Here is a 26,676-nt window from a genome sequence, read left to right on the forward strand (position 1 = left end):
CAGCTGGCCTAGGCAGTCCCCCTAGCCCGGAAGACTTAACTGTGGCCAGTGCAGTGTGAGCTCATTCTTTCATGTCAGCGCCTTGAGGCACAGGAACGTATAGTATAGTCAGAGGCTTGGCCAGCCCAGGCTGCTTCCAAAACTTGGAACTTAGTAGTGCTGAGTACTTGTTTTAGCGGTCATGATCATCCAAGGCACCAAGATGGGTGGCACATGTTTCTTTCCCCTACTGGAGGCAACAGGAAGTCTCAAGCTGGCAGGGGGCCACAGCTGACCTGGGACTGTCACATTCTTTCCACCGACAGGCTGTGGAGGGTGACCACAGCACGAACCCGCCTCCACCAGTTCGCAATGAACAGCCAGTGCTGGTGCTGGTGCAGTGGCTGCCATCGTTGCCCACAGCTGAGCTGCGCCTCTTCCTGGCACAACGCCTCTGGTGGCTCTGTGACAGCTGCCCTGCCAGCCGGGCCACCTGTGTGCAAGCAGGTCTGGTGGGTTACCTACTAGAGACACTTGGCACAGGGATAGCCCTGGGAGCCCGCTGCCAGGAGCAGCTATTAGCATTGCTGCAAGCTTTGGGCCGAGTGTCTCTGAGGCCCTTGGAGCTGCGTCGCCTGCTGCGCCCCCCACCAGGGCTGGACTCAGAGTCAGGTGGAACTGAGTCTCAGGAGGAGAAGGCTCGACACGCAGGGGCCATCATCCGAGCGCTGTCAGGCATGGCCCGGCACCAGGGCCCTGCACGTGCCCTGTGCTACTTTGACCTCACACCAAGCATGGCAGGCATCATGGTACCACCTGTGCAGCGATGGCCAGGACCCGGCTTTACCTTCCATGCCTGGCTCTGTCTGCACTCCACTGAGACAGCGCCTACCTCCGCCCCCAGCCGACCTCTCCAGCGAAAACAGCTGTACAGGTGGGTACCTGCCAGGGCCCAGGGACCCCCTGCCAAGGTGGGGAGGAAGAAGCAGGCGTAATTGGCTTGCTTGCCCCCAGCCTCTTCACCAGCAATGGCTCAGGGTTTGAGGCATTCTTCACGGAAGCTGGGACCCTGGTGGTAGCCGTGTGCACACGGAAGGAGTACATAACCGTGAGCTTGCCTGAAGTGTCCTTCGCTGATTCTGCCTGGGTGAGTCCCCACCCTCTCTCACGGCCCAGCGTGGGATGGGGAATGCCCAGGCTCGAGTGTGGCTTGAATCATGGTGGCTTTCTCTTACAGCACTGTGTGGCCATTGTACATGTGCCTGGGCGCCGACCCTTTAGTCAGAACCTGGTCAATGTCTTCAAAGATGGCCATCTGGTCAAGACAGCACCTCTCCGCTTCCCTTCCCTCAGTGAGGTGTGCTACGCAGGGTTTGTGGGGGCTTGGGTCAGTTGGAGGGACTCGGAACAGTGTGGACTGGGACCTCTGTGTGTCTTCAGTCGGCGCTGCTCTGCAGTCCGTGGTTTTGGGAGTCAGCGTAAGGTGGATATAGGTGGACTCCCAGGCTTTGCTGGGACCTGACCAGTCTCCCAACCCTGACCCCGCAGCCTTTCTCCTCCTGCTGTATTGGTTCTGCTGGCCACCGCACCACGACGACCACCACAGGGCTCCCCACTGCCTTGTCCCACACTCACCCCTCCCTCACCCGCTCCCAGTCAGTCCCAGCCTCCGCAGGCCTGAGCTGGGGGTCTGGCCTGGGGGCCCCTCTGCAGGAGGGCAGCATCAGCTCCACCCTTGCAGGCACTCAGGACACTCGGTGGGGAAGCCCCACATCTCTGGAGGGTGAGCTGGGGACTGTGGCCATCTTCCACGAAGCCCTGCAGGCACCCGCCCTGCGGGCCCTGTGTGTCCTCGGTAATTTAGCACTTGTTGTCTGTCATTCCCCTGCCCGAGTCCCAGCCTCTACCCCATCTTCCCAGTTCCAGGGTGTCAGATTTGCAAAGTGCCCAGGGGAAGATAGCAACCCTAGGAATCTGTCCTCTGGGCAGGCATGGAGGAGGCAAGCCCTGGGTGGGGTTTGGTCAGAGGCCCTGAGGTCTTAAAGGCTTGGCCTTCTCTCTCCAGGGCCCAATGAGCCAGCACCCTTCAAGCCTGAGGGTGAACTGCAGGAGCTTGGTGCTAAGCTGCTCCTCCATTACTCACCTCAGGTATTTATTTATTTATTTATTTATTTTCCCCCCTCACCTCAGGTATTTAGGGTTAGGGAATAGTCACTGCCCTTTGCCTCTGCCCTCAGGCTCCCATTTTACTCTGTCACCCCCTCCTCCATTTGATGCAGGCCTGTAAGAACAACATCTGCCTGGACCTGTCCCCTGGCCATGGGCTGGATGGCCGCCTGACGGGACATAGGGTGGAGACGTGGGATGTGAAGGTATGTGTGCACATGTGTATAGTGTATGTACACAGGGCTAGGTGGGCTCTAGCAGTGTTTGGGAGACCAGTTCAAGAGAACCCATACTGCCGGGCGTTGATGGCACACGCCTTTAATCCCAGCACTCAGGAGGCAGAAGCAGGTGGATCTCTGTGACTTTGAGGCCAGCCTGGTCTACAGAGTTCCAGGACAGGCTCCAAAGCTCCAAACCCTGTCACGGAAGAGAGAGAGAGGGGGGGGGGGGAGAGAGAGAGAGAGAGAGAGAGAGAGAGAGAGAGAGAGAGAGAGAGATACGTTTGCGTCCAGGCTTCTGGGTAAGATGTCCAGGCTTCTGGGTAAGATGCTGGTGGAGAGCTGTCCTCTTATCACTGGTCCTTCCTTCCAGGATGTGGTGAACTGTGTAGGGGGCATGGGTGCCCTGCTGCCCTTGCTGGAGCAAGTAGCTGTGCAGCCCCAAGAGGCTGAGGCAGGTCCAGGTGAGACGCATGACCTTGTGGGACCTGAACTGACCTCAGGCCATAACTCTCAGGGTCTGCTTCTCCCCCTGGGCAAGTCTTCAGGTGAGTCCTTCATCCCTGGACTGGGGGAGAAAGTCCTGGTATGGCGATGGGGGTGTGTGCATGAGGTAGTGGCTTCTGGCTTGCCCTTGACCAACCACTCTCCTCTTCCTGGTGGTCGGCAGAGGAACGCATGGAGAGGAATGCAGTGGCTGCCTTTCTCCTGATGCTTCGGAACTTCCTGCAGGGTCACCCTGTGAATCAGGAGAGCCTGGTGCAGTGCCAAGGGCCCGCCATCATAGGGGCCCTCCTGCGCAAGGTGAGGCCTGCTGAGCAGGGGCAAAAGAGACAGAGGCAGGACCTCCTGGACAGTGGCGTCTGGGATGGGCAGGCTTGGTTGTGAGGCTGTGGGTAGGAAGGTGGGTCAGTCTTTGTCTAGGGGAAGCTGAGCCATAGTCAGGGCTGGAAGCTTCTATTTCAGAGATAGCAGCAGCTCCAAAAGGCTGTGAGCAAGGATGGGGTTTATGCCTGCTGCTTGGGAATGAGAATGGGGTGGCTGGGACAGTGGGTCGGTAGGGCTGACAGCTCAGCGGGCTCCTTCTTCCCTCAGGTCCCCAGCTGGGCCATGGACATGAACGTGCTCATGTCTGCCCAGCTGCTGATGGAGCAGGTGGCTGCTGACAGCAGCGGGCCCCTCCTCTACCTGCTTTATCAACATTTGCTCTTCAACTTTCACCTCTGGGCCCTCAGTGACTTTGCTGTGCGCCTGGGTAGGCGAGGGGCTTGGGAAAGAGGCCTGGCTCCAAGGGCAGGGTTGGGTAATCTGAGGGGTCACATCTGACAGGGTCGGAGCTCTGACCTGGGGTGTGTGAGGGAACATGCTGGGGCCTGGGAGGTGTGGCAGAGACATGGCCTTGCCCCGAAGGACGCTTTGTGCCGATGTCCACTCAGGTCACATCCAATACATGTCTAGCATAGTCCGCGAGCACAGACAGAAACTTCGGAAGAAGTATGGCGTCCAGTTCATCCTCGATGCCCTGCGTACACACTACAGGTTAGGCTGCTGGGACCAGGTAGACGTTGGGGGCTGGCACGGTAGTGCCTGGTATTGGAGACAGTATGACATGTAGTTCAGCTCACCTGCCCACTCTCCCTAATCTTGCTTCTCCCGCCTGCTGCCTGTGCTTGCTGGATCCACTAGTCCACAGCGGGAGCGCCCCCTTGCGGCCGATGACCTACGCACGGTACAAACTTCCCTTTTGGGTCTGGCACGTGAGTTTCTGGTTCGGAGCTTCTCAGTGGATGACATGCAGGTTGTGTTGAGCTTTTTGGCAGCCACCAGTGATGATGGCCAGGTAGGCAGGAGTTTGGGGAGGGTGAGGCTTGGGGGAGAGGTATATGGGTCAGCTGGGGGACCCAGCTTAGAGTGACATTCTGTATCCTCAGGTGGTGGGCACACTGGACCTATTGCTGGCCCTGCTGCAGGGTTCTCCAGCACAAGAGCCCTTGGCCATCTTCCTGTTAGAGCCAGGAAACCTTGAGGTGCTGCTCACACTGCTAGTGCGGCCAAGATCACCACCCCTTTTGACTGACAGAGTCTGCAAGGTATGCCCAGCCCCCTCCTGACTTCAGTATCCCATCCTCTGAGGCTCCTGGCTGGAATCTAGGGAGGCCTTGCTGCAGTGAATAAAGCACTTCCACAGGCTTCTTCTGGAGCCTCACACCTGTGCAGTGACTTCTCATCCTGTGTTAAGTCCTCTGTGATGGCAGCCCCGTGGTCTCCCTCACACAGATCTTGCGAAGACTCCAACAGAATGAACGGTTACCCGAGCGGAACCGCCAGAGGCTCCGGCTTCGAGACTGTGGTCTCCAGGGTCTTGTTGCCAGCTTGCCTGAGGGGACCATCTCTCCCCAGCTCTGCCAGGGTCTCTACAAGCTGTTTGTGGGAGCAGGTATGACCTGGCTGGGGCCAAGAGGCCCATCAGATGGAGGGGAGGATGCATTTCAGTGGTTGAATGCTTACCTAGCATTTACCAGGCCTTGGGTTCAATCCCCCAACACAGCAACAAACAAGCAATGAGCAGCAGGCAGAGGGGGCAACACATCTGCCAGGGGAATGGGACTGGTGGTAAGAGGGGGTGCTCCCCTAGGGGGCGGGGTTGAGACAGTCCCCTCCTACTGTATCAGCCCCTCAGCTTGCATCCCCGGATTGCCTGAGTCTCTCAGATTTGTTGGCGCTGGTACAGCTGTCCCTCCAGGCTGACTTGAGTGTCCGCCTGGACATCTGCCGTCAGGTGAGTAAGGAGAAAAGCTGGGGGAAGGCGAGATGGCTTTTGCTTTCTGGATGGTTTTGCCTATCTGGGATGGGGGTGTCTTTGGAGGCCCCAGCGTTAGGCCCTGGCACGAGGGTCTAGGGAAGCAATCAGTGTCTGACTTGCTGTACCCTGGCTCCGCAGCTCTTCCACCTCATCTACGGACAGCCAGAAGTCGTGCGGCTGCTGGCCCGACAAGCTGGTTGGCAGAACGTGCTGACCCGGCTGTATGTCCTAGAGGCTGCCATAGCCAGCGGTCCCCCATGCTTTCTCCCAGAGCTGCCCACCTCCCTGGAGCCAGCCCTGCCCCCACCACCCACTGAGTTGCCTGCTGAGTCTTCTGAAGTCTTCCTACCCTCAGGGTTCCCTTGCCCTGACCCAGATGCCTTTTACCATGCCCTCTCCCCGTTCAGTACACCCTTTGACCTGGGCTTGGAACGGGCCAGTGTTGGCTCAGGCAGTGCTGCCGGTGGTGGCAGCAGCGGGACTCTTACGCCGGCCAGCCAGCCCGGCACACCTTCCCCACTGGATGGGCCACGGCCCTTCCCTACTGCCCAAGGCCGCCACAGCTCCAGTCTCTCCAATGTGCTAGAGGACGGCAGCCTGCTAGAACCCACCATCAGTGGGGATGATACCTCGAACACGAGCAACCCCCAGGTAAGGTGGGCCCCCCTGACATTGCGTTGTGTCTGGAGATGACACCTCGGGAGAGCAGGGCCAGCAGCCTGACCTCTCCAAAGATGCGCCTGGTATCGGGGCTGACATTCTCAAGTGCAGTGGTGTTGAGGCACAGTGGAGGAGAGCAGCCATATAGAGCCCAGACTTTAAGGGGCCTAGGGCCAGCCTGTCTGGTCAGTGCTCTGACTGCTGAGTTGTCTCTCCAGCCCCAGTTCTCCTTGAGAATTCCTAGGCAGCCTTGAAGACTCAGGGCAATGCCTTTGTGAATACCTCCCCCCCCTCCTCGGAACCCAGCAGAGCCCCAGGACTCCCCAGAGTTCAGACAGTGGCTGAAGCTCCAGTGCCATTTTTCTGAGGCCTCTAAACAGTCTGGCTGTTTGTCAAATGCCGCCCCTCACCGTTCCTGCTAATGGGTGGAGAAGGGGTGCTGAGCAGGGACCCCCTCTCCTCCCAGCCCGTGGCCCTCACTTACCCTCCCGTACCCATAGCAAACCCCTGAAGAGGAGCTGTGCAACTTGCTCACCAATGTGCTGTTCTCAGTGACGTGGCGGGGCGTGGAAGGCAGTGATGAGGCCGCTTGGCGGGAGCGTGGCCAGGTCTTCTCGGTACTTACCCAGCTGGGGGCCTCAGCCACACTTGTGCGCCCACCAGACTACATCAAGCGCAGGTAAGAGGGGTGACTTGTGGAGAGGGGGGTCTCTGGGGCCCTAGGACCCAGAGAAAGCACAAGGTAGGTAGGTGCTAAGTCCTCTTCTTGGCCAGCCTCCTAGAGATGATGTTGGAGTCAGCCCTGACTGACATCAAGGAAGCTCCCCCAGGAAGCTTGGCCAACCTTACCCAGCAGGCACTGTGGCTGCTACGTCTGCTGCAGGATTTCCTGTGCGCTGAGGGCCATGGTAATCAGGAGCTATGGAGTGAAAAGGTGCGACCATTCAGAGGGGCGTGACCCACCTGGGATATCTAGTCTGGGAGATGGGCGCATACCCAGGGCAGTCCTGGACACATCAGCATGGACATCTACAGGCATGTCTAGTCAGGCCAAGGTTTGGGGTGGATGACAGTGTTAGAGCTGGCCGGGTACACCTTGCAGGATGATTGGTCAAGCAGTGAGGGCAGTGACCTTGGCTCAAACCTTATCTAGCCTCCAGCCCAAACTACCTTGCTCTCTTCCTGTGTGTCCCTGGCCTTGGGCGGTCATAACATGCTGAAAATGTCACATGTGGCAGCTCTTTGAAGGTGTGTGCAACCTCCTCGATCGCCTGGGCGCCTGGCCACATCTAGCCAATAGTATACCAGCTCTCTGCGAGATGGCGCAGATTGGCTTGCGCCTTGTGCTTGGCTATATCCTGCTGGAGGACCCACAGGTGAGCAGGCTGGTGGGCAGTGGAGCTGGAGGTGGAGCTGGCGGAGGTGTAGCAATTGGCGACGCCCTCATCGCCCTTCACCTACAGCTGCATGCCCAGGCCTACGTGAAGCTGCATACACTACTGCAGACTGCAGTGCCTGCCCGCCGCGAGGAGGCGTGCTACGTCCTCTCCAAACTGGAGGCCGCGCTCAGCCGGGCACTGAACACATCGTCCTCTGAGACGGAGCACGCACAGTCTCCATCTCCCGCTGTGGCAGCCTCTGAGCGCTGTTCGTGGTTGGTGCCACTGGTCCGCACATTGCTGGACCGTGCTTATGGACCTCTGGGACTGCAATGGGGGTTGCCCTCCTTACCGCCCACCAATGGAAGCCCCACCTTCTTTGAGGACTTCCAGGCTTTCTGTGGCACCCCTGAATGGCGTCACTTCATCGACAAGCAGGTGCCTAAAGGAGGTGGGGACCAAGGAAGAGGAGTGGGAACTAGAGCACGCCTCAAGCACCGGGCTCTCCCCATTAACCCTGCAGGTACAGCCCACCATGTCAAAGTTTGAAATGGACACATATGCTAAGAGCCATGACCTCATGTCAGGCTTCTGGAATGCCTGCTATGACATGCTTATGAGCAGCGGGCAGCGGCATCAGCGGGAACGCATCCAGAGTGGAAGGGCCTTCCAGGTATGCAGGCCAGAGTGGGGGTCAGTGGGCAGCGGCATCAGCGGGAACGCATCCAGAGTGGAAGGGCCTTCCAGGTATGCAGGCCAGAGTGGGGTCAGTGCTTCTTCACCTGTGTGCCTGGGGGACAGCTAATGGGTCAGGGTAAAGAATGGGTCGGAGAAACAGCAGCCCGTGGGACTGACCTATTCTTACCACAGGAGCTGGTCCTCGAACCTGCCCAGCGCAGGGCTCGCCTGGAGGGGCTGCGCTATGCCGCGGTGCTGAAGCAGCAGGCAGCACAGCATTCAACCGCCCTGCTTCACTGGGGAGCATTGTGGCGCCAGCTTTCTAGCCCCTGCGGGGCCTGGGCACGAAGGTGGGCTGGGCTTTTAGGGTGGAGAAGGTGGGCGCCCTGCAAAGGGAGTGATGTGAGAGCGCCAGATTGCCTTTGGCTCTCTGCTCAAGGTCTTAGAGTAAGGCAACAGGAATCGCAACAGCTAGTCTTAGCCAGGGCAGGTAGGGGGGAGTGGTGGGGATGGTGGGTGTTTGCAGCAGCACACACCTTTTATTCCAGTGCTCTGGAGGCAGAGTTCCAGGACAGCCAAGGCTACACAGAGAAACTCTGTCACAAAAAAGCCCAGCCGTCTTGTAGTGGGAGCCCTGTAACCTTTTGTTGGCCCTTGACAATTCCTGGTGATGTGTCTACAGGGTCCCTCCAGCCACCCACTGGAAGTTGTCTAGTGCAGAGACGTACTCACGTATGCGACTGAAACTGGTACCCAATCATCACTTTGACCCTCACTTAGAAGCCAGCGCCCTACGGGACAATTTAGGTGAGGGTGCTGTGCTTGGTCCACCCAGCTGATATTTCCCATCAGACCTTGCTCTAATTACGTATGATTGGTCTTGTGCAGGTGAAGCTCCTATGACACCCTCTGAGGAGGCCTCACTGCCTCTGGCAGTGACCAAAGAGGCCAAAATCAGTGCCCCTCCAGAGGAGCTGCTTGAAGACGAGTTCGGGGAGGATGAAATGGCTGTGCTGGAGACCCTGTGAGTGGGAGGGCTGGGGGCTCTCTGTGGGACTGAGTCTGTGTCTGTGTTGAGTACCCTGAAGGGGCTCTCTGACCCAAAACTTGGAAGTTATTTAAAAGGGCGTGTGGCTGGGTCGTCTTTAGTAGCTAAGCACCTCTGAGCAAGGCTGAGAAAAACCAGAACAGTGTGGGGACCGGGGCAGGGGTGCGTGACGGGAAGCAGGACAGCAGGAGGGGTAAGCTGATGAGCAGCTGGCCAGCTCCTCTCTGTGAGGGAGGTGTGAACATGTGACTTGGTGACTCGTTGGCCCTCGTCACTAGCTGAGCTCTGTGCTGGGCCCCCAGGATGGAGGCCGCAGAGCTAGATGAGCAGCGTGAGAAGTTGGTGCTGTCAGCCGAGTGCCAGCTCGTCACAGTGGTGGCCGTGGTCCCAGGACTGTTAGAGGTCACCACGCAGCACGTGTACTTCTACGATGGCAGTATGGAACGCGTGGAAACTGAGGAAGGTGCGATCTGGTGGAGCTGGTGAGGGGATGGCAGAGAAGGGCCACGGTCTGGACAGGGTGCAGCCAGTGACTCCATACCCGCTGTCGGTCCTGTAGGCATCGGCCATGATTTCCGGCGCCCCTTGGCTCAGCTGCGTGAGGTCCACCTGCGGCGTTTCAACCTGAGGCGCTCAGCGCTTGAGCTGTTCTTCATTGATCAGTCTAACTACTTCCTCAACTTCCCCTGCAAGGTGTCTGGCTCCTCAGCTTCATCTCCTTGCCAGGCTCCCCGGCCGCAGCCCTACCCCGTCTCTCCCCACACCCAAGTACGGAACCAGGTGTACTCGTGGCTCCTGCGCTTGCGACCACACACCCAAGGCTACCTAAGCAGCCGCTCCCCCCAGGAGATGCTTCGCGCCTCAGGACTTACTCAGGTAAGAGTCCCAGGTGTGTCTGTGTGGAGTGTGAGGTAGGAACTTTGTAAGTTGGGGTTCTGGACAGTTTCACTGCTCATCCTTTGCCATCCTGCCCTCCAGAAATGGGTACAGCGAGAGATATCCAACTTTGAATACTTGATGCAACTGAACACAATTGCAGGACGCACCTATAATGACCTGTCTCAGTACCCTGTGGTGAGGGCCCTACTCTGTATACACGTCCTGTCCCCTCCCCTGTCATCTGTCAGTGCCAGCTAACAGGCGAGGCCCTAGGCACGGCCCCTGAATAGTTCACCCATAACCGAGATCTGGCCTCTGTCCGCTGCCCTCTTTCCTTCCTGCTGGGCCGTGGTCTCCCCGGAAGGAGTGTCTCTTGTAGACTGTCAGTGCTCCTGCAGCCCTTCCGAATGGTATTGTGAACAGGCGCTACTCACCTTCCTGAGTGTCCAGGGAAGGGCAGGGTGGGCTGGCAAGCCATCAGGGTCTTCACGCAGCTTCTTCCCCTGGGTGGGTGGCCAGTTCCCCTGGGTCTTGCAGGACTATGTGTCCCCAGTCTTGGACCTCAGCAATCCAGCTGTCTTCCGGGACCTGTCCAAACCCATCGGTGTGGTGAACCCAAAGCATGCCCAGCTCGTGAGGGAGAAGTGAGCCTGTGGGCAGGGTGGGCGGGGCATGGTGGGCTGGGGATGGGCGGGCAAAAGGCTCCTACTGATGTGTGTTGCCTGTGGCTTCAGATATGAGAGCTTTGAGGACCCAGCTGGTACGATCGACAAGTTCCACTATGGAACCCACTATTCCAATGCGGCAGGTGTGATGCATTACCTCATCCGTGTGGAGCCCTTCACCTCCCTGCACGTGCAGCTGCAGAGTGGCCGGTGCGCCCAGGGCTGATGGGAGGTGGGGGACGAGGGGGGACACAGTCTTCCTGGCAGCCTCTTGTCTGCGTCTGGTTCGATGCATCCCTCTGTGTCTGTCGTCTGACCTTGGCTGTGTCCCTCCACCAGCTTCGACTGCTCTGACAGGCAGTTCCACTCAGTGGCAGCAGCTTGGCAGGCACGCCTGGAGAGTCCCGCTGATGTGAAGGAGCTCATCCCAGAGTTCTTCTACTTTCCCGACTTCCTGGAGAACCAGAATGGTAGCATGCAGGCGCTGGCTGTGGGAGTGGGGGCCTGGGGCATGAGTGCCCAGACAGGGGTGGCCAGGGTTACCCAGGGACACTGCTAACCTCCTCTGCTAGGCTTTGACCTGGGCTGCCTCCAGTTGACCAATGAGAAGGTGGACGATGTGGTGCTGCCCCCATGGGCCAGCTGTCCAGAGGATTTCATCCAACAGCACCGCCGGGCTCTGGTGAGGAGGTGAACGCACACAGACAGGCAGCCCGAGGTGAGTTGTGGTGGGGTTTGCAGTCCCAGGGTTGACTGCCACTTCCTGCCCTCAGGAGTCAGAGTATGTGTCCACCCACCTGCATGAGTGGATCGACCTCATCTTTGGCTATAAGCAGCGGGGTCCAGCAGCCGAGGAGGCCCTCAATGTCTTCTATTACTGCACCTATGAAGGTAGGCGGTGCGCGTGCTACACGGAAGCTGGGGCCAGGGCACAAAGTGGCGATGCAGAAGACACTGAAGGAGCTCTGGCTACTTTGCCTCCCTCTCAGGGGCTGTGGACCTGGACCATGTGGCAGATGAACGGGAACGGAAGGCTCTGGAAGGCATCATCAGCAACTTTGGGCAGACTCCTTGTCAGCTGCTAAAGGTAAGAGCTGCTTAGAACACAGTGGTCAAGAACACCAGTGTCAGCGGGGCGGTGGTGGTGCACGCCTTTAATCCCAGCGCTCAGGACACACAGGCAGGTGGAGCTCTGTGAGTTCGAGGCCAGCCTGGTCTACAGAGTGAGTGTCAGGACAGCCAGGGCTGTTACACAGAGAAACCCTGTCTCAAACAAAACCAAAACAAAAGAGCACTCATGTCATGGTGCTGATTAGCTCTCATCTCCAGGAGCCACACCCACCCCGGCTCTCAGCTGAGGAAGCAGCCAATCGCCTTGCTCGCCTGGACACTAACTCACCTAGCATTTTCCAGAACCTGGACCAGCTCAAGGCTTTTTTTGCTGAGGTGAAGAGGGCAGGAGCTTAGCTTCTTCTGGGAGACGGGTTTAACTGCACTGTCCTTCCCACTCGTGGGGCCAGATGGGAATACGAAGTGAATTAACTGATTTAAAGGCATCTTGTAGGCAGGGTAGGAGGAAGGGGGCTTTCTTGAGGAGGGCCAGGACAGGTTGTGACTTCCGGGACAATCCCTGAGGACCTGAGGGGAGCCGGGGGTCGGGATGGAGGGAATATGGCCTTGGATCCTTCCTGCATCTTCACATAGGCTCCTGTCATTGGGCTGAGGCTCAGGAGTAAGGGATGGGAGGAGCCAGGCTGAGATTGCTTCCTCTTTCTGTGATGCTCTTCTACATACTGCTGCCATGTGTGCTTCGAGGACTCCACCTCTCTATGTGACGCCCACTCTGGGCCCCTGAGGGTCGAGGGCAAAGAAAAGAGGGTGCCCACTGGAAAGACTGTCCCCTGGGGCTTCTCCCGCCCCTCAACACAGTCACCCTCCCCATTCTCCCAGGTCGTCAGTGAAGGCGTTCCTCTGGTGTTAGCGCTGGTTCCCCACCGGCAATCCCACTCCTTCATCACCCAGAGCTCCTCAGACCTGTTGGTAAGTGGACTGGGCAGGGTCCCTCCTTAACTCATGCCTCCTGCCTTTGCCCCGGAACCACCTCAGCACACTCTTACCGACAGGTGACTGTGAGTGCCAGTGGGCTCCTGGGCACTCACAGCTGGTTGCCCTATGACCGAAACATCAACAACTACTTCACCTTCAGCAAAGACCCCAGCATAAGCAACCCCAAGTAAGACAGAGAGCTGTGGGTAGGGTTAGGTGAGCCAAGCCCCATGCCTTGAACCACCTTCCCACTTAAAGAGATGCAGCCCAACTGCAAGGGAGAGGTCTGGCCAAGTTCCCCGCGGCCCAGCCTCACTCATTGCCTTCTCTTTGGCTTAGGGTACAAAAACTACTCAGTGGGCCATGGGTGCCCGGCAGTGGCATGAGTGGGCAAGCGCTGGCAGTGGCCCCCGATGGGAAGCTGCTCTTCAGCGGTGGTCATTGGGATGGCAGCCTACGTGTAACTGGACTACCCCGCGGCAAACTGCTGAGCCAGCTAAGCCGACACCTTGGTATGAACAGGCCTGGTGGCAGGGAGGAGAGGCGGACAGGCAGACGCGGAATGGGACCTGGGAGCATACACTAACCCTGTTATGTCGTCCTCTTCCTATGCAGACGTAGTGACCTGCCTTGCACTGGACACCTGTGGCATCTACCTCATCTCGGGCTCCCGGGACACCACGTGCATGGTGTGGCGTCTTCTGCAGCAGGTGTGTGTGGTGGGCAGACTTGTGAGGTTCCTGTCCCTCAGAGAGCCTTCACGGCTACCCTCCTTTCTCCACCGCGAGCAAGTCTGGGGCTCCATTACCCCCACCCCTCTGGCTTGGATAGAGTCTTACTTGCCCGAGCCTTAAAGCTAGCCCTGCTTCCTTCCCACAGGGCGGTTTCTCAGTAGGGCTGGCGCCGAAGCCTGTACAGGTTTTGTATGGACACGAGGCTGCGGTGAGCTGCGTGGCCATCAGCACTGAACTTGATATGGCTGTGTCTGGGTCCGAGGTGTGTGTACACATGCCCCAGGGAGGCTGTCCGCTAAGACACTGTCCCTAGAGCCTTCAGTTCTCTATTCAGCATCCTAATCTGCCTTCCGTAGGATGGGACTGTGATCATACACACTGTGCGCCGAGGTCAGTTTGTGGCAGCATTAAGGCCTCCAGGTGCCACACTGCCTGGACCCGTGTCACATCTGGCACTGGGCTCTGAAGGTCAGATTGTTGTGCAGAGCTCTGCTTGTGAACGTCCTGGGGCCCAGGTATGGGGACAGGGTACCCAACAAAGACATCGGGGCAGGCGTCAGAATGGTGGGGCGGTTGGTGATGTTCCCATTTCTCCCAGGTCACCTATTCCTTGCACCTATACTCGGTGAATGGGAGGCTGCGGGCCTCATTGCCCCTGGCCGAGCAGCCTACAGCCCTGACAGTGGCTGGAGACTTCGTTCTGCTGGGCACCATCCAGTGCTCTCTGCATATCCTGCATTTGAACACGTGAGCCCCGCTTTTAGTGAGCCCCGCTTTTAGTGCCCGGCCCCTGTAGGTGGTAGTCGTTGGCATAGGGTGCCAGTAGCACGCTCTTCTACGTGTTACCCATGGAGATTCTTGCCCTGGACTTCCCTGGTCTACACGGTTGTGGGAGTCTTGTGAATCGGAATTGAGTTTAGCCAGCCTTAAAGTGAGGACAGAAGTAGACACACGGACACCTGGTAGCTGTTTAAGACTTCCTGCAGTCGTGACTAACTGTATATCCACTTCCTGCTCTAGGTTGCGGCCTGCTGTGTCTCCCCTGCCCATGAAAGTGCCAGTGCGCAGTGTGTCTGTGACCAAGGAGCGTAGCCACGTACTGGTGGGCCTGGAGGATGGCAAGCTGATCGTTGTGGGCGCCGGGCAGCCTTCAGAGGTGAGGACAAAAGCAGGCGGGCCGGGCATCGAATCAGTAGGGCGGGTGGGAAGTAGCTGCCCAGGCTCACCGCATCCCATCCCATCCCATCGCCAGGTGCGCAGCAGCCAGTTCGCGCGGAAGCTGTGGCGCTCCTCGCGGCGCATCTCCCAGGTGTCTTCTGGCGAGACAGAGTACAATCCTGGCGAAGCTCGCTGAACCGGGCGTCTAGGTGCTCAGACCCCGGCCCGAGCACGATGCCCTGCCCAGACTGCTGCACCCGGGGGTGGGCGGGGCCCACCCTCCAGCTCAGGGATTGGTAGATGGCATCACCAGGAAGTCCCGCCCCTCGCCGGCTGAGGGGAGACCTAGCGCCGGCCTCCGAGGCCGCAGCTGCATATTTTGCACAATCTGGGGTGGGGTGGGGTGGGGTGGGGTGGGGGCAGTTCCTACTTTCAAACCCCACGTTCTAGTGAAGCACAAAGACCGCCCGTGGCCTTAATCCCTAAAGGTGACTCTCGCTGCCCATCCTCAGCAATAAACTTGGCCTAGTTTTGTAGCCACTTGGTTTCTTGAGTATACATGTGCCCGCCTTGTCGGCCTTCTGTGGCCACCATCCTTAGTACCCCCGTCTCCCGGTCTGGCCTGACATGTCATTCTTCCTGGGCAGGCTGGCCTCCGTGTAGCCAACCTAGCCACCTCTGTCCTTGCCAGCCGTTTCCTGGCTCCTGGATCTCAGGCTTTTGCATGCCATCTGCGCGCGCTGGCAACCAGGCCGGTGTCGGCCTCCCGGCGCCCTGAGAGCTCGGGCGTGCTCCAGCGTGGGGCGGGGGCGAGACCGCGCCCTCGAGCTCAGCCCCGCCTCTTCATTGTCCTGCTCCCCTCTCCAACCCCCCCCCCCACGCATTGGCCCGCCCCTAGTTTTGGCTCACTCTTTCTTGGGCAGACCGGAACCTGCCCTCTCCAGGGACTCCCGCCGTCTTCCTGGCTGAGTGGATCCTGGCACCCTTGGAGGGGTGGCCCCCGAAGGTCAGGAGGGGTGGGAGTGACGAGCTGGGTTCTGCTAGGTGGAACGGGCCCGAACTTCCTTTCTCCCAGTCTCCCACCTCGAGTGCCCTGATCTACTGGTACCAACGTCTGTGTTGGGGTGTGTATAGGCCTGCGGGGGCTGTTGAATTGTTTCTTAGAATTTTGGGCTTAGAGATGGGTGGGGAGGCTGGGAGAAGTTCCAGCAACTCAGGATGGGTGGGGTAGATTCCATGGCCTGTCTACTGCTACTGGTTTATAGGCCCACACATCAACTAGGATACTGGAAAGGCCCCCACTCCCAATGTGGTAAGTGACACAAAGGTACATAGTCCGTAAAGGGGCCACCCACCCCCGAGGCTTACCTGGCTCCAGCACTGGACTGCTGACAGCCATACCACACACATGTCATGTGGTAGATCCTTCAGTTATGCAGCAGTAATTGTTGGGGCTTTGTGGGGGGGGGAGGCTCTTTCTGAGTCTCTTCCTTCTTCAGGAGAGGTCTCTCCGCCTTCCAGATCTGGAGCTTCTCCTCGGCCTGCAGGAAGTGACCCTCTCTGCAATTTCCACCTGAGAAAGGACTAACCTTAGGGCCCCTGGATCTACAGGCCCTGTGACCTTCCTGAACCCATTAAGGTACCTTTCACTCAGTGCCTGGGCAGGAGAGGGCTGGCCACTGGAGCAAAGAGTGGGAGCCTAGTCAGTACAGGTCTTGGGACCTTAGGATGTTGGGTTTTGGCAGATATGCATGAGCACGAGCCTTTCACTGGTCCCTAGGGATGCTTCAGCATGAGGTGGGGATCACACTGCATATATCTGTGCTCTCCTTAAGCCCCTAGACTCAGCACAGGTGTTTGGCAAGGTCTTTGAGGTAGGGTAATTTCCATCCTCAGCTGAACCCCAACCCACCAGCTTTGGCTATTGGGGCCAGCTCAGTCACCTCCACCTACTCAATACAGGGAAACTGTTCCAGCCCTGGCATGAATCATGTTGGAATGAGCTAGTAATGGGGACAGGCTACCCCAGGGACTTTTGATGGCAGATCTGAGGATCGCCTCATATCTCCACACAGAGTTCCTACTGGACTCAGAAAAGCAGTCCTCTGGCTCTTCAGCTCAGCGCCGTGTACGACTCCCCTTCACCAAGAAGCCCAGCAGGCAGTGCCTGGCAAAGCCATGCTCTACAACGTCAGCCACAGCAAAGGTGTGGTCCATGCAGGTACGCATTCTTTGACCCAGATCCTAGGTAGCAGTCAGACTGGGAGGTGAGGTAGGTCATGTACAATCCATTCACAGGCTCTATCCCTCTGTCTACACTGGGCACAAGGATTGGTCACTAGACTTAAGGCCGAAGAGAGCATCAGTATTTTCTTCCAGTTAAGTTTTATTTTTATGGTTTTGTGAAAACAACACACATTAGTGTTGTCTCAGTCCAGTACTACGTAAACAGGTGGTGTAAACAGAGCATGGAGAGGGATTAAAGAAGGCTTCCAGAATAGATTCCTGACATGCTTTTAGAAGGCATAACAGCAAGAACACAAGTCTGGATGCAGCTGGGTGGTGGTGGCACATATCTTTAATCCCAGCACTTGTGAGGCAGAGGCAGGTGGATCTTTGTGAGTTCGAGGCCAGCCTGATCTACAGAGCGAATTCGAGGACAGCCAGGACTGTTACACAGAGACAGCCTGTGTCAGAAGATGGCAAGATACATCTGTGTTATTCACAGTGGCAAAGCAAAGGGCCAGTCACCTTAGAAAATAATTACTTATGTGTACGTATGTACCTGTACATGTGTGTGTATGTGATGTTGCCCACAGAGGCCCTAAGAGGGCATCAAAACCCCTGGAGCTCAGGTTCCGTGGCTGTGAGCCCCTGTGTGCTGGGAACAGAACTCTGGTCCTGTAATGGAACAAGCACTGTTAACCCCTTAGTAAGCATGCGGGATTCAGAGGACTTGTGGAAGTCAATTTTCTCCTTCTACCATGCGCATCCTGGGGGATCAAACTCAGGTTGTCATGCTTGTGTCTGTCCACTGAGCCATTCTTGCCAGTTCAGCTGTGGATACCGTGCTGAATCCTTAACTACATGGTGAGCTCTGCTTTTGGAACTTTCTGCCAAGATGGTCTAGGTGAGGCTGTTTTGACCACTTGACCCTTGTCTTCACAGATACCGCCCTGAATGAGCATGATAGGGACAGGGAAAGCGTGTGGGCAGGAGTTGAAGGAGCCCTGGCTCCCAATACCTCCTCACTATTTCCCCCTGAGCCTCCAGGGGCCTCAAGCAACATCATTCCTGTCTACTGTGCTCTCCTAGCTACTGTGGTCCTTGGTTTGCTTGCCTATGTGGCCTTCAAATGGTAGGTGGTCTGGGTGCTGCCCTGTGGCATCCCCTCCACGCCTGGATCCCCAGCCAGCTCCTTGTCTTAGTACCCTCTGCCCTCTACAGTTGGCGCTCACATAAGCAAAGACAACAGTTGGCCAAAGCTCGGACTGTAGAGCTTGGGGACCCTGACAGGGACCAGAGGCATGGTGACAGTGTCTTCGTGGACTCTCCCCATTGTCTGGAGCCCTGTATCCCCAGCCAGGGTGAGCATCCTTCCTCAGTCAAGTAGTCCTTTGTTTTTAGTGCTGTCTCACCAACCACTAACGAATCTTGTCTCCTACCCCAGGACCACATCCTGACCCCGGTTGCCGACTTTACCTGCATATTCCACAGCAGCTGCAGCAGGAGGTCGAGCGGCTCTTGATGTTGGGTGAACCCGCCAAGGGCTGGCAGGGGCTGGCAGGCCAGCTGGGCTACCAAGCTGAGGCTGTGGATACCATAGCTCATGGCCAGGCACCAGCCTATACCCTGCTAAGGGACTGGGCTGTCCAAGAAGGAAGCAGAGCCACCCTCAGAGCGCTAGAGGATGCCCTGGCTGCCATAGGCAGAGAAGATGTGGTCCAGGTTTTGAGCTCACCAGCTGAGGGCTGCTCTGTGGTGTGAGTGACATCTCCCAGTGCTGCCCGCACTGGCACTCCTTACCATTCTTACCGCCTCAGTCCAAGAAGGACTTCTGGCTTCAGCCGCTTCATGTCCCTTCACCCTCCTCTCCCAGCCAGGAAGCAGAGTATGAGGGGATGGGTAAGAGGGGGCCAGCTCTGCCCATAGACCCCTGTTCTGCCTGTTTAGCTCCAGCTATTTTTTAAAATCACATATTAAAGGCAACTTTGATTTGCATCCTAGTCTATTTGATTCCTTGGGCCTGGAAGACATTGAGTAGCTGTGAAATAGAGGCCCAGAGAAGGACCCTCTCCAAGCAGCAGCTAGGATGGCAGGCACTTGTTTGTGTGCATGGGCTATGGAGGGGCTGACTGGAGTTCACCCCTGCCCTTCAGTGTTTGGATCACATTAGAAAGCCACGTCTCCTCCAAAACTCCAGTCTCCTTTGCTTAGCTGGAGGCATGTTTATTAAGTCCCCTGTCCCTAAGATTCCCATGTGTGTCACAGGACCCTTGTGTGACCACAAGTCAGTTGTGGTAAGCTAGGTGTTGAGGACTTCAGGTCATCTTTAGACAAGAAAAGGAAGACATTTTAAAGCTGGGACTCTGGGCTTGGCCGGGGTCGGGGGTGGAGGGTGTCTAGCTCAGTGGGAGAGTACTTGTCTAGTACATACAAGGTCCTAGGTTCAATATCCAGACTGCCACCCAGGCAAAGGGGTTTCAAACAGGCTTCCACAGCTGTGTGGCTTGAACACAGCCGGCAAGCAGCCTGCTCCACACAGGGCAGCTGAGACAAACCACCTGTACTTCCACACAGACTCCCATCCTCGAGTGGGAGCAGAGAGCTGGGTTACAATGCCTTCTGAGGAGCCCCTCTGTGGAAGACCTTGTCTAGGAAGGACCAGTGCACATGGATTAGATAGATGGCTTTAGGTCCATTCAGACTCACTGAGAAGTCCTGGGGTCCAGTCAGAGTGAAGCAGGACCCAAAGCAGATCTGCCTCCTTCACTGCACTGAGATGCTCCTGGGACTGGCTACTTCTACTGGTCCTCCTCAGAAATAGTTGACCATAGCTGCTTAACAGCCTGTCCTTGTTAAAATAAATGTCAGTCAGGCATGGTGGCTCGCATCTGTAATCCCAACACTCAGACGTCTGCGGTAAGAAAGAGCACAGGTTTGATGCTAGCCTGGCACACAGTGAGAACATCTTTTAAAAAAAAAGGTGGGGGAGGGGATATCATACTCCATGTCAGTAGTTAGCAGCAGGGCCACCAGCAATAAGGGTAAAATTTTGCATGAACAGACTGACACACTTTAGCCCATCCTAGGTAATTTGAACATTAGGGAGTATATGGGGGAAAATGAAGACATTTGGGGGTTTAAAAAAAGTTAAAAATTCTCAAAAATTTCTAAAACTTTACAGCTAGTTACCAACTCTGATAGGCTGCCTCAGTTTCCTTGGAAAAACATGGGAGCAGACACACTAGAAAACGTTGAGGGTTGAGTAAATTGTGGTCCACTTAATAATATGCTGTTATGGAGGCTACATACAGTATTGTGGGAAAAGACTTTAGAGCATTAGCTAGCCCTTGATATCCAGGGTTCACATTTGTGGCTTTGTGTATCAGTGGAATGCTATTAGGTTCTGGAAGCAGTCCAGATACCTGAGATATGAGGTAAGAACTATGCCGTCTCACTTAAGGCACTTGAATACCCACACATGTGCAGTCAACACCCCAGAGGTGGTGAAGAAAGACTTGCTACAAAGCATGTATGACCATAAAGGGTTTCAGCTCTCTACTACAGGGTTGTAAGTTAGTGATGCTTGCTTTGTCTTAGTCTGGTCAATAGTGCCAATTTTAAAGAGCTGTACGGGTTAAGGGTTAAATGAATATTCTCTACTCTCTGAAATGCTGAGCACAAGTACTGGGTGCTGTAATCCCAACATCCTCGACCTGACCGCCTTTTCTTCTTCCTCCAACAGAGCGCTGCAATGAGCAGAATCGCATACTTTTTTTTTTTTTTTTTTGAGACAGGGTTTCTCTGTATTGCCTTGGAGCCTGTCCTGGCCAGGCTGGCCTGGCACTCAGATCCTCCTGCCTCTGCCTCCCAAGTGCTGGAATTAAAGTCGTGCACCACCAACACCTGGCAGGATCTTACACTCTTGAGGACAGATGGGTCCCAATCTAGTATGAACTTCCTCTCTGCCCAGAAAACTCATCACCAAGGAGACCATGCTGAGCCTGCATCTAGAATACATGCTCACTCTCACACCTGCAGGCAGCAGCCACACTGCTGCCGCCCCTCGCTGCCTTCCCTCTAGTGTCCGGGCCCAGCATCAGGTAATGAAGCGGGAAGCCAGGACCTAAACATTTCTCCCAAACTGTGGGTCAGGAGAAATGAAGCCTGAAGGCAAAAAGATCCAGTAACACTCTCCGGCCAGGGGGTATAAATGAAAAGACATTTGGCTTTTCTCTTGATTTACCCACTAACCAAAACAGAACAAGCAAGTGGCAGCGAGGTCTCGGGTCATGCGTCCTCTGCTCTGGAATAACTGTAAATTGCCTCCCCTGAGCTCAGCCTTAGACCTGAAGTCTAACCCTGTAGGAACAAAGCTTGTTAAAAAAAAAAAAAAAAAAGTGCAGTAGCAACGATTCATCTTGGACTCCACACCCCAGTGGCCACTACATCTTTTTTCTCTCCAGTAACATCAACAGAAACAAACTGGATTAAGTTTTAGGGACCACACATTGCAAGTTCTTTAATTGATTTTATTTTTTACATAAAAAGTTCAGTAAAAATTGGATAAAGTAAAGTGATCTTAAGCAGTAAATCAATCTTATCAACATAGCACAAGGCTGGCCAAAACCACAAGGCAGCCTGCTTTGGAATATTTACATGATAACAAATTAAACCTTGCAGGAGAATTTATACTGTCCTTACAAAGTCTTTCCATGATTCTAGCACATAGAGGCTAACAGCAAACAAAAACTGAACAAAAACCAGGAAAAACAAATTATTTTCAATATATTCACATATACATTAAAATATAATACAGATCATCGGGGTAAAGGGTCTTGGGGGAGGGTGCGCATGGGTCTGTGCGCTGACAGCACCGCCAAGTGGGAGACCCAGATTTGAGAATGGGGTCGGGTGTGGCCAAGTCTTCCCTAAGCTACTGCTTCTGATGGCCTGTAACTGTTCCATCCCAACAGCTCACAACTAGAGGTCATTTTTAATAGAGCTCATTTGTGGCTTACAGTTCACACCTGCAGGTCTGAACTGCTCAGGATGATGGGTCATCACACCAGTAGTACGTACAGGCCTGGCCATGGGGTAGGGCAGAAACCACAGGATTCGTCCTTCCCGATCACACTGCTCACTCTGGCCCTGCAAGTCACTCTAATTCAGTGTCCTCTTTAGGTTTGTAAACAGCCCCAAACTTCTGCATGTACTTCTTAATGTACTCCTTGGTTTTGTGTTTCACATTCTCATTGCACTCCAAGTCCTCGGGGTTCTTACAGTACTTCAGCTCTTTATTCATAACTCCGTGAGTCAGCTGTTCAAGGCACAGAGAAAGAGAGAGAGAGAGCGCAGACACCATCAGAATGGAAAATGACTTCACAGGGAGGGCAGGCTATGAATGAAACCAAAGGGTGGGTGGGGACAAGCTGGTGCAGGGAAAGGGAGGAGACCCAGCTTTCAAAGTCTTTTAGATGCCTACTTTCCCCACCTCACATTCCTGGGCCCCAAGCCTTGGCATCTGGCACAGAAAGCCACACTTTCTGATGAGGGAGAGTCACTTAGAAGCCACATGACTTCTAAGGACGAACATCAACAGACCAGGAGCAGGGGAGTACCTTTCGAGCCAGGTGTTTGAAATCCTCAGTTGTGGTGATTCTGCCCACCTTGCAGTCGGGCTTCCGGTAAGGATTCAGGCACTGGACAATGAACTGAGACATCTGCAGACAGAGGCAGGAGACGCGCTGCTTAACTGCGGATGGGGTCATTGGGAAAGGCAGCAGCAAGAAGCACAGCCCCCAGCCCCCATTACCGCCCTCAGGCTCAGATCTAGGAGTGTAGGAGGCCAGTGAGGTGTAGAAAATGACCCTGACCCAGCCAGACCAACCAAACCTCACTTGGAGAGGCTGCAGTACCAGCAACAAGGGTCTGGGAGTAGCCCCCGATTTCACACAACAAAAATTCCAATGTTAAGAGGCTGGGACCTATGAGAGGTAATCAGACCACAAGGGTTTGCTTCTCCTTCATAAACAGCTGCTGGTGCCTGGGCTATAGCTCAGTTGGCAGAGTGCTTCTCTAGCACTGTGTACTCCTAGGAAGAGTTAGTGGTTAGGTGTTCGGGACCCTGGAGCCAGGGCAGGGCAGAGTAGCAGAGTAATTCTCAGAGTATTCCTCAGCTGCCAGAGGGCTCTGCAACTCCAGGACTGCAGGTAGGCATTTTGCCCTTAAAGGGCACTGCAAGCCTGTAAGTATTACACGTTTATTCACAGACCACAATCACCCAAAATATGGGTGATTAGGGTGCAGGGTAGGGCTCTTCAGTCCACCATCTCCAATGCAGTCTTCTGGGCTGTTTTATAAGGTTTATCCTATCTAGTAGCTACTTCAGGGAATGCCCTAAGCAGGCCTCTCCATCCCCAAAACTCTGTAACCCTTAAAACATTCAAGGAATGGGTCGGGCCATTAATTGGATTGGTCGAGCTGCAACACCAACACCATGCACGGACAGTGAGGACTGTGAGATCTGCACGGGGTCTTGGTTTGGCTGCCACAGCTGGCTAGGTAAGCCTTTTACCCAAAGGATTTTCTATGGCTGCCTGGCCTCCAGATTTCACCCTTTTAACCCACTCTTCACTTAGTCAAGGCTTTGATTATTCTCAGCTTAGAATCGGTGGCTCCCTAAACACACAGGCACAAAGGCACTGCATGAAAGGGCTCGATGTAGTCTTATTTCCACCCCTCACATCACTAGTGCTCAAGGACTGAGGGACTGCTTATAACTTCCTGAATGCTGCTGTACATTCTCATGATACCTTTACGTTCCTTTCTTATCCACCTGACCAGTTTCTACCTTAGATTCAAGAGCCTTTCTTCTTGAACTGAGAAGATGCACCTGCCTCTAACTTCGAGTGCTGGGATTAAAGGCGTGTACCACCACTGCCCGGCTCAAGAGCCATTCTTAATGTTCTTGGCCTCTAATCCTATCATGACACCCTCTTCACACAACTGCCATCTTTACAGTTCTGTTAACTTCAACACACTATGAACCCTTCAATGCATGAAACCTGGAGTTTAGAATCTGGGGGCTGGTGAGATGGCTTACTGGATCAAGGCATGTATCACCAAGCCTGATGGTCTGAGTTTGATTCCTAGCATCCACATTGTAAAAGGGAAGAAGCACCTCCCACATGCATGTTGTCTTCTGACCGCCACACATATGTGCAGTGGAGACAGACAGAGTGTCACACACGGTGTCAAGATGAAGCAAGCAGCTACCAGGAGGCAACAAAGAAAGAGAACTACAATTTTATCAGGGTTGGAGCTCTGATCTTAGAAGTCCCTCTACATATATAAGATTAACTCCCACTTTTGTTTATCTCAAGGGCTGCTGAAACAAACACCAAAGTGCTTACCTAGTTGTAAAGGTACGTGCCAATGTGTCATCACAAAACTATTACATAGTTAAATCACAGAAGTAAGGAAGCACCCAACGCTATGAGCCTAATACTACACATATAGCTTCCCATTGTTTAGGATGCTATAGAAGGCCCACAGTGAAACAGCAAATGTGCTGGCAGATGGACTCCTCCCTCTCATGTCAGCGAGAGACAGTTATGGGATTCTTGATGGGTAAAGCAGCACTTTGAGGCAAGAGATACAAGCTAAACCATCTTCAGGCAAGACTATGCTGTCCACATCTTGCAAACCTTACCTCTTTTCTGAATACTTCCTTGCTTTTCTTTGCCAGCTCACTGGACGTGTCTGCTTCTGCTGTCTTGGGCTTTTTTGATGTCTAGAAAAGAGAAACACAATAGTGCTAACATGAGCTGCCCGTTTGGTGATGCCCCACTGTTCCAGAACTCTCATGACTAAAGGACAGGGCTTGGAGGCTCCCTGGCTAATAGTAGAAAATTCAGTCACCTGATTCTGGCCTCCTGATAACCCTAATTCCAAACCTCTATCTTAAGTTTCAGCTACATCTTTCACATAGCTGGCTCTCTCTGTGGAGAATGTACATTGTCTTGACATGTTAACAAAGTCAAGTGCTCTATTCTGAAGACCCTTTGTACTCAGCACCTCCCCTGCCTAGGTGGGGGCTGCCTACACTACACATGACAGTCTCAACACGCTAGAGAAACTCCTAGAAGGTCTAGTTTAGGAAGTGGTAAGACTGAGGAATTATAGAGCACACCTGTAATCCTAGTTCTTGGAGAAGTGGAGGCTGGAGGGTCAGGAGTTTAAAGGCAACCTTTAAACACAAACTTACACAGAAAATTTGAGGCCAACCTAAACTACGTAAGATACTGTCTCAAAAAAGTCCCCCAAACCCAAGGAGTTGTAACATTTGTGAACACGGGATAGGAGTCATTCATTTCATTGAACAGGTGAGTAGATGCTAAGACAACTAATATACTCTTCCCAAAATGACAAGATGATGGTAAATCCAGAAACACACTATCCCCATTGCCACGGGAGAGGCTACCAAATTCCCCCTAACCAGGCAACACCAAGAGGTGATGAGCTATCAGCTTGCCATACCAACCATATCCACACCGCTGGATGGCCCTTCCTGGGGTAAAAGTAATTATCAGCATTCCGCTTGGAATACAAATTGCCATGCTCTGGGCTGGAGAGGTGACTCAGAGGTTAAGAGCACTGGCTGTTCTTCCAGAGGTCCTGAGTTCAATTCCCAGCAACCACGTGGTGGCTCAAAACCATCTATAATGAGATCTGATGCCTTCTGGTGTGCAGGCAGAACACTGTATACATAGTAAACAATTAATCTTTTAAAAAACAAAACAAAAAAATCCAAACAAAAACAAAAAACAAAACCCACAGAAGATGCCTTATATGTGGCAGTATGAAATATTCAGAAAATATTAAAAAAAAAAAAACTTTATGTTCTAGGAACATCAGCTCATTTAATTTTAAAAGAGACTTATGTGAGGGGCTAGAGAGATGGTTCAGCAGTTAAGAACACTGGCTGCTCTTCTAGATGTCCTGAGTTCAATTCCCAGCACCCACATGGTGGCTCACAACCATCTGTAATGAGATCTCATGCCCTTCTCTGGCCTGCAGGAATACACGCAGGCAGAACACTGTACATAGTGAATAAATAAATTGAGAGAGAGAGAGAGAGAGAGAGAGAGAGAGAGAGAGAGAGAGAGAGAGACTTATGTGTGTGAATGAGTGTATGTATATGGGTACCACATGCATGCTTGGTGTCCCCTGGAGCTGGAGTTATACCTGGAGTTATGTGAGTGTTCTGCTAATAGCCAACAAGTATTCGTAACCACTCAGTCACCTCTCTAGCACCATCTTCCACCCCCTTTTTGGTTAAGACAGGGTTTCTTTGTGTGACAGCCCTGACTAACCTGGAACTCACTTTGCACACCAGGCTGACCCACAGAGATCTGCCTGCCTCCCAAGTGGGACATTAAAGGTGAATGCCACCACTGCCTGGCTTTTTCCCCCTAGCCCCTACTTTTATTATCTTTAATTATGTATGTAATTATGTGTAACTCTGTGTAGATATGTGCACATGAGTGCCCATAGAGGAGGGAGGCATCAGCTCCCCTTGGAGCTGGAATTACAGGTGTTCGTGAGCCATCCCACAAGCTGCTGGAAACTGAACAAGAAAAGTACATGCTCCTGACTGCCGAGCCCACTCTCCAGCCCTGTTCATGCTTTCACTGGGGGCTCAGAGCAATGTACTTTGTGACACCCCACCCATGTCTACTTCTGTCCCTTCCATTCCCACAACACAGACTCTGGTGCTGAAGAAGCTGTGCAAGTCCCTCTACCTGCTTCTGAGAAAGGTAGCTTTCCGGCTGCCCAAAGCTCTATCAGAAACTTTACATGGCCAGGTGTGGTGGCACTCCTAATCCCAGCTTCAGGAAGCAAAGACGGTGGATCTGCGAGTTAGAGGACAGCCTGATCTACACAGTGAGTTCCAGGACAGTCATAGCGGTTACACAGAGAAACTGTTTTGAAAAACAAAAATAAAAAACAAGCTTTATATTTTTTTTTGCCATTTT

The 26,676-nt window shown here is 54.3% G+C and overlaps 3 protein-coding genes across 9 annotated transcripts in view; 2 read left to right on the forward strand and 1 right to left on the reverse strand.

The window, feature by feature from the left end:
- The window catches only part of Nbeal2 (neurobeachin like 2), a 29,527-nt gene extending 14,716 nt beyond the window's left edge, over positions 1-14,811 (forward strand). For 2 of the 3 annotated variants that reach the window (XM_051203110.1, XM_051203117.1), the window contains 42 exons: positions 306-913; positions 994-1,126; positions 1,217-1,336; positions 1,528-1,834; positions 2,045-2,127; positions 2,259-2,351; positions 2,737-2,911; positions 3,034-3,167; positions 3,459-3,618; positions 3,800-3,902; positions 4,050-4,203; positions 4,295-4,453; positions 4,641-4,800; positions 5,036-5,142; positions 5,305-5,817; positions 6,327-6,505; positions 6,601-6,760; positions 7,065-7,202; positions 7,290-7,643; positions 7,729-7,878; positions 8,076-8,233; positions 8,566-8,690; positions 8,772-8,907; positions 9,234-9,394; positions 9,491-9,807; positions 9,910-10,005; positions 10,330-10,454; positions 10,545-10,685; positions 10,815-10,945; positions 11,048-11,157; positions 11,249-11,366; positions 11,465-11,562; positions 11,805-11,921; positions 12,426-12,515; positions 12,599-12,708; positions 12,861-13,033; positions 13,137-13,231; positions 13,401-13,517; positions 13,612-13,770; positions 13,854-14,002; positions 14,276-14,411; positions 14,508-14,811. In XM_051203110.1, coding sequence (XP_051059067.1) covers positions 306-913; positions 994-1,126; positions 1,217-1,336; positions 1,528-1,834; positions 2,045-2,127; positions 2,259-2,351; positions 2,737-2,911; positions 3,034-3,167; positions 3,459-3,618; positions 3,800-3,902; positions 4,050-4,203; positions 4,295-4,453; positions 4,641-4,800; positions 5,036-5,142; positions 5,305-5,817; positions 6,327-6,505; positions 6,601-6,760; positions 7,065-7,202; positions 7,290-7,643; positions 7,729-7,878; positions 8,076-8,233; positions 8,566-8,690; positions 8,772-8,907; positions 9,234-9,394; positions 9,491-9,807; positions 9,910-10,005; positions 10,330-10,454; positions 10,545-10,685; positions 10,815-10,945; positions 11,048-11,157; positions 11,249-11,366; positions 11,465-11,562; positions 11,805-11,921; positions 12,426-12,515; positions 12,599-12,708; positions 12,861-13,033; positions 13,137-13,231; positions 13,401-13,517; positions 13,612-13,770; positions 13,854-14,002; positions 14,276-14,411; positions 14,508-14,609 — 6,954 coding nt within the window. In that variant the 3' untranslated portion in view covers positions 14,610-14,811. Of the gene's footprint in view, positions 1-305; positions 914-993; positions 1,127-1,216; positions 1,337-1,527; positions 1,835-2,044; positions 2,128-2,258; positions 2,352-2,736; positions 2,912-3,033; positions 3,168-3,458; positions 3,619-3,799; positions 3,903-4,049; positions 4,204-4,294; positions 4,454-4,640; positions 4,801-5,035; positions 5,143-5,304; positions 5,818-6,326; positions 6,506-6,600; positions 6,761-7,064; positions 7,203-7,289; positions 7,644-7,728; positions 7,879-8,075; positions 8,234-8,565; positions 8,691-8,771; positions 8,908-9,233; positions 9,395-9,490; positions 9,808-9,909; positions 10,006-10,329; positions 10,455-10,544; positions 10,686-10,814; positions 10,946-11,047; positions 11,166-11,248; positions 11,367-11,464; positions 11,563-11,804; positions 11,922-12,425; positions 12,516-12,598; positions 12,709-12,860; positions 13,034-13,136; positions 13,232-13,400; positions 13,518-13,611; positions 13,771-13,853; positions 14,003-14,275; positions 14,412-14,507 lie in introns of those variants that run through there. The other variant, XR_007835731.1, reaches the window with a different exon arrangement.
- Positions 14,812-15,120: 309 nt separating this feature from the next.
- LOC127235816 (death domain-containing membrane protein NRADD) lies at positions 15,121-18,625 on the forward strand. Of its 2 annotated transcripts, none has more exons than XM_051203256.1 (5): positions 15,121-15,419; positions 16,489-16,634; positions 17,582-17,771; positions 17,861-18,000; positions 18,084-18,624. In XM_051203256.1, exons 2-5 carry the CDS (start codon positions 16,592-16,594, stop codon positions 18,398-18,400), a joined length of 690 nt encoding a protein of 229 aa, XP_051059213.1. In that variant the 5' UTR covers positions 15,121-15,419; positions 16,489-16,591; the 3' UTR covers positions 18,401-18,624. The 2 variants fall into 2 exon arrangements, with proteins under 2 accessions (XP_051059213.1, XP_051059215.1); XM_051203258.1 differs by lacking the exon at positions 15,121-15,419 and adding an exon at positions 15,893-16,052 and having other exon boundaries at positions 18,084-18,625.
- Positions 18,626-21,147: 2,522 nt separating this feature from the next.
- The window catches only part of Setd2 (SET domain containing 2, histone lysine methyltransferase), a 91,090-nt gene continuing 85,561 nt past the window's right edge, over positions 21,148-26,676 (reverse strand). For 3 of the 4 annotated variants that reach the window (XM_051203316.1, XM_051203308.1, XM_051203324.1), the window contains 3 exons: positions 24,351-24,431; positions 22,258-22,359; positions 21,148-21,956 (listed from right to left, as the gene is read on the reverse strand). In XM_051203316.1, coding sequence (XP_051059273.1) covers positions 21,795-21,956; positions 22,258-22,359; positions 24,351-24,431 — 345 coding nt within the window. In that variant the 3' untranslated portion in view covers positions 21,148-21,794. Of the gene's footprint in view, positions 21,957-22,257; positions 22,360-24,350; positions 24,432-26,676 lie in introns of those variants that run through there. The other variant, XR_007835749.1, reaches the window with a different exon arrangement.

This window comes from Phodopus roborovskii, unplaced genomic scaffold (genome assembly GCF_943737965.1).
Source record: "Phodopus roborovskii unplaced genomic scaffold, PHOROB, whole genome shotgun sequence".
In the NCBI taxonomy this organism is placed as follows: domain Eukaryota; kingdom Metazoa; phylum Chordata; class Mammalia; order Rodentia; family Cricetidae; genus Phodopus; species Phodopus roborovskii.

Coding starts and splice junctions, on each gene's coding strand:
- LOC127235816 (XM_051203256.1), top strand. CDS start 16,592: ATGCTCTACAACGTCAGCCACAGCAAAGGTGTGGTCCATGCAG. Junction 16,635..17,581: donor CAAAGGTGTGGTCCATGCAG/GTACGCATTCTT, acceptor TTGTCTTCACAG/ATACCGCCCTGAATGAGCAT. Junction 17,772..17,860: donor GCCTATGTGGCCTTCAAATG/GTAGGTGGTCTG, acceptor TGCCCTCTACAG/TTGGCGCTCACATAAGCAAA.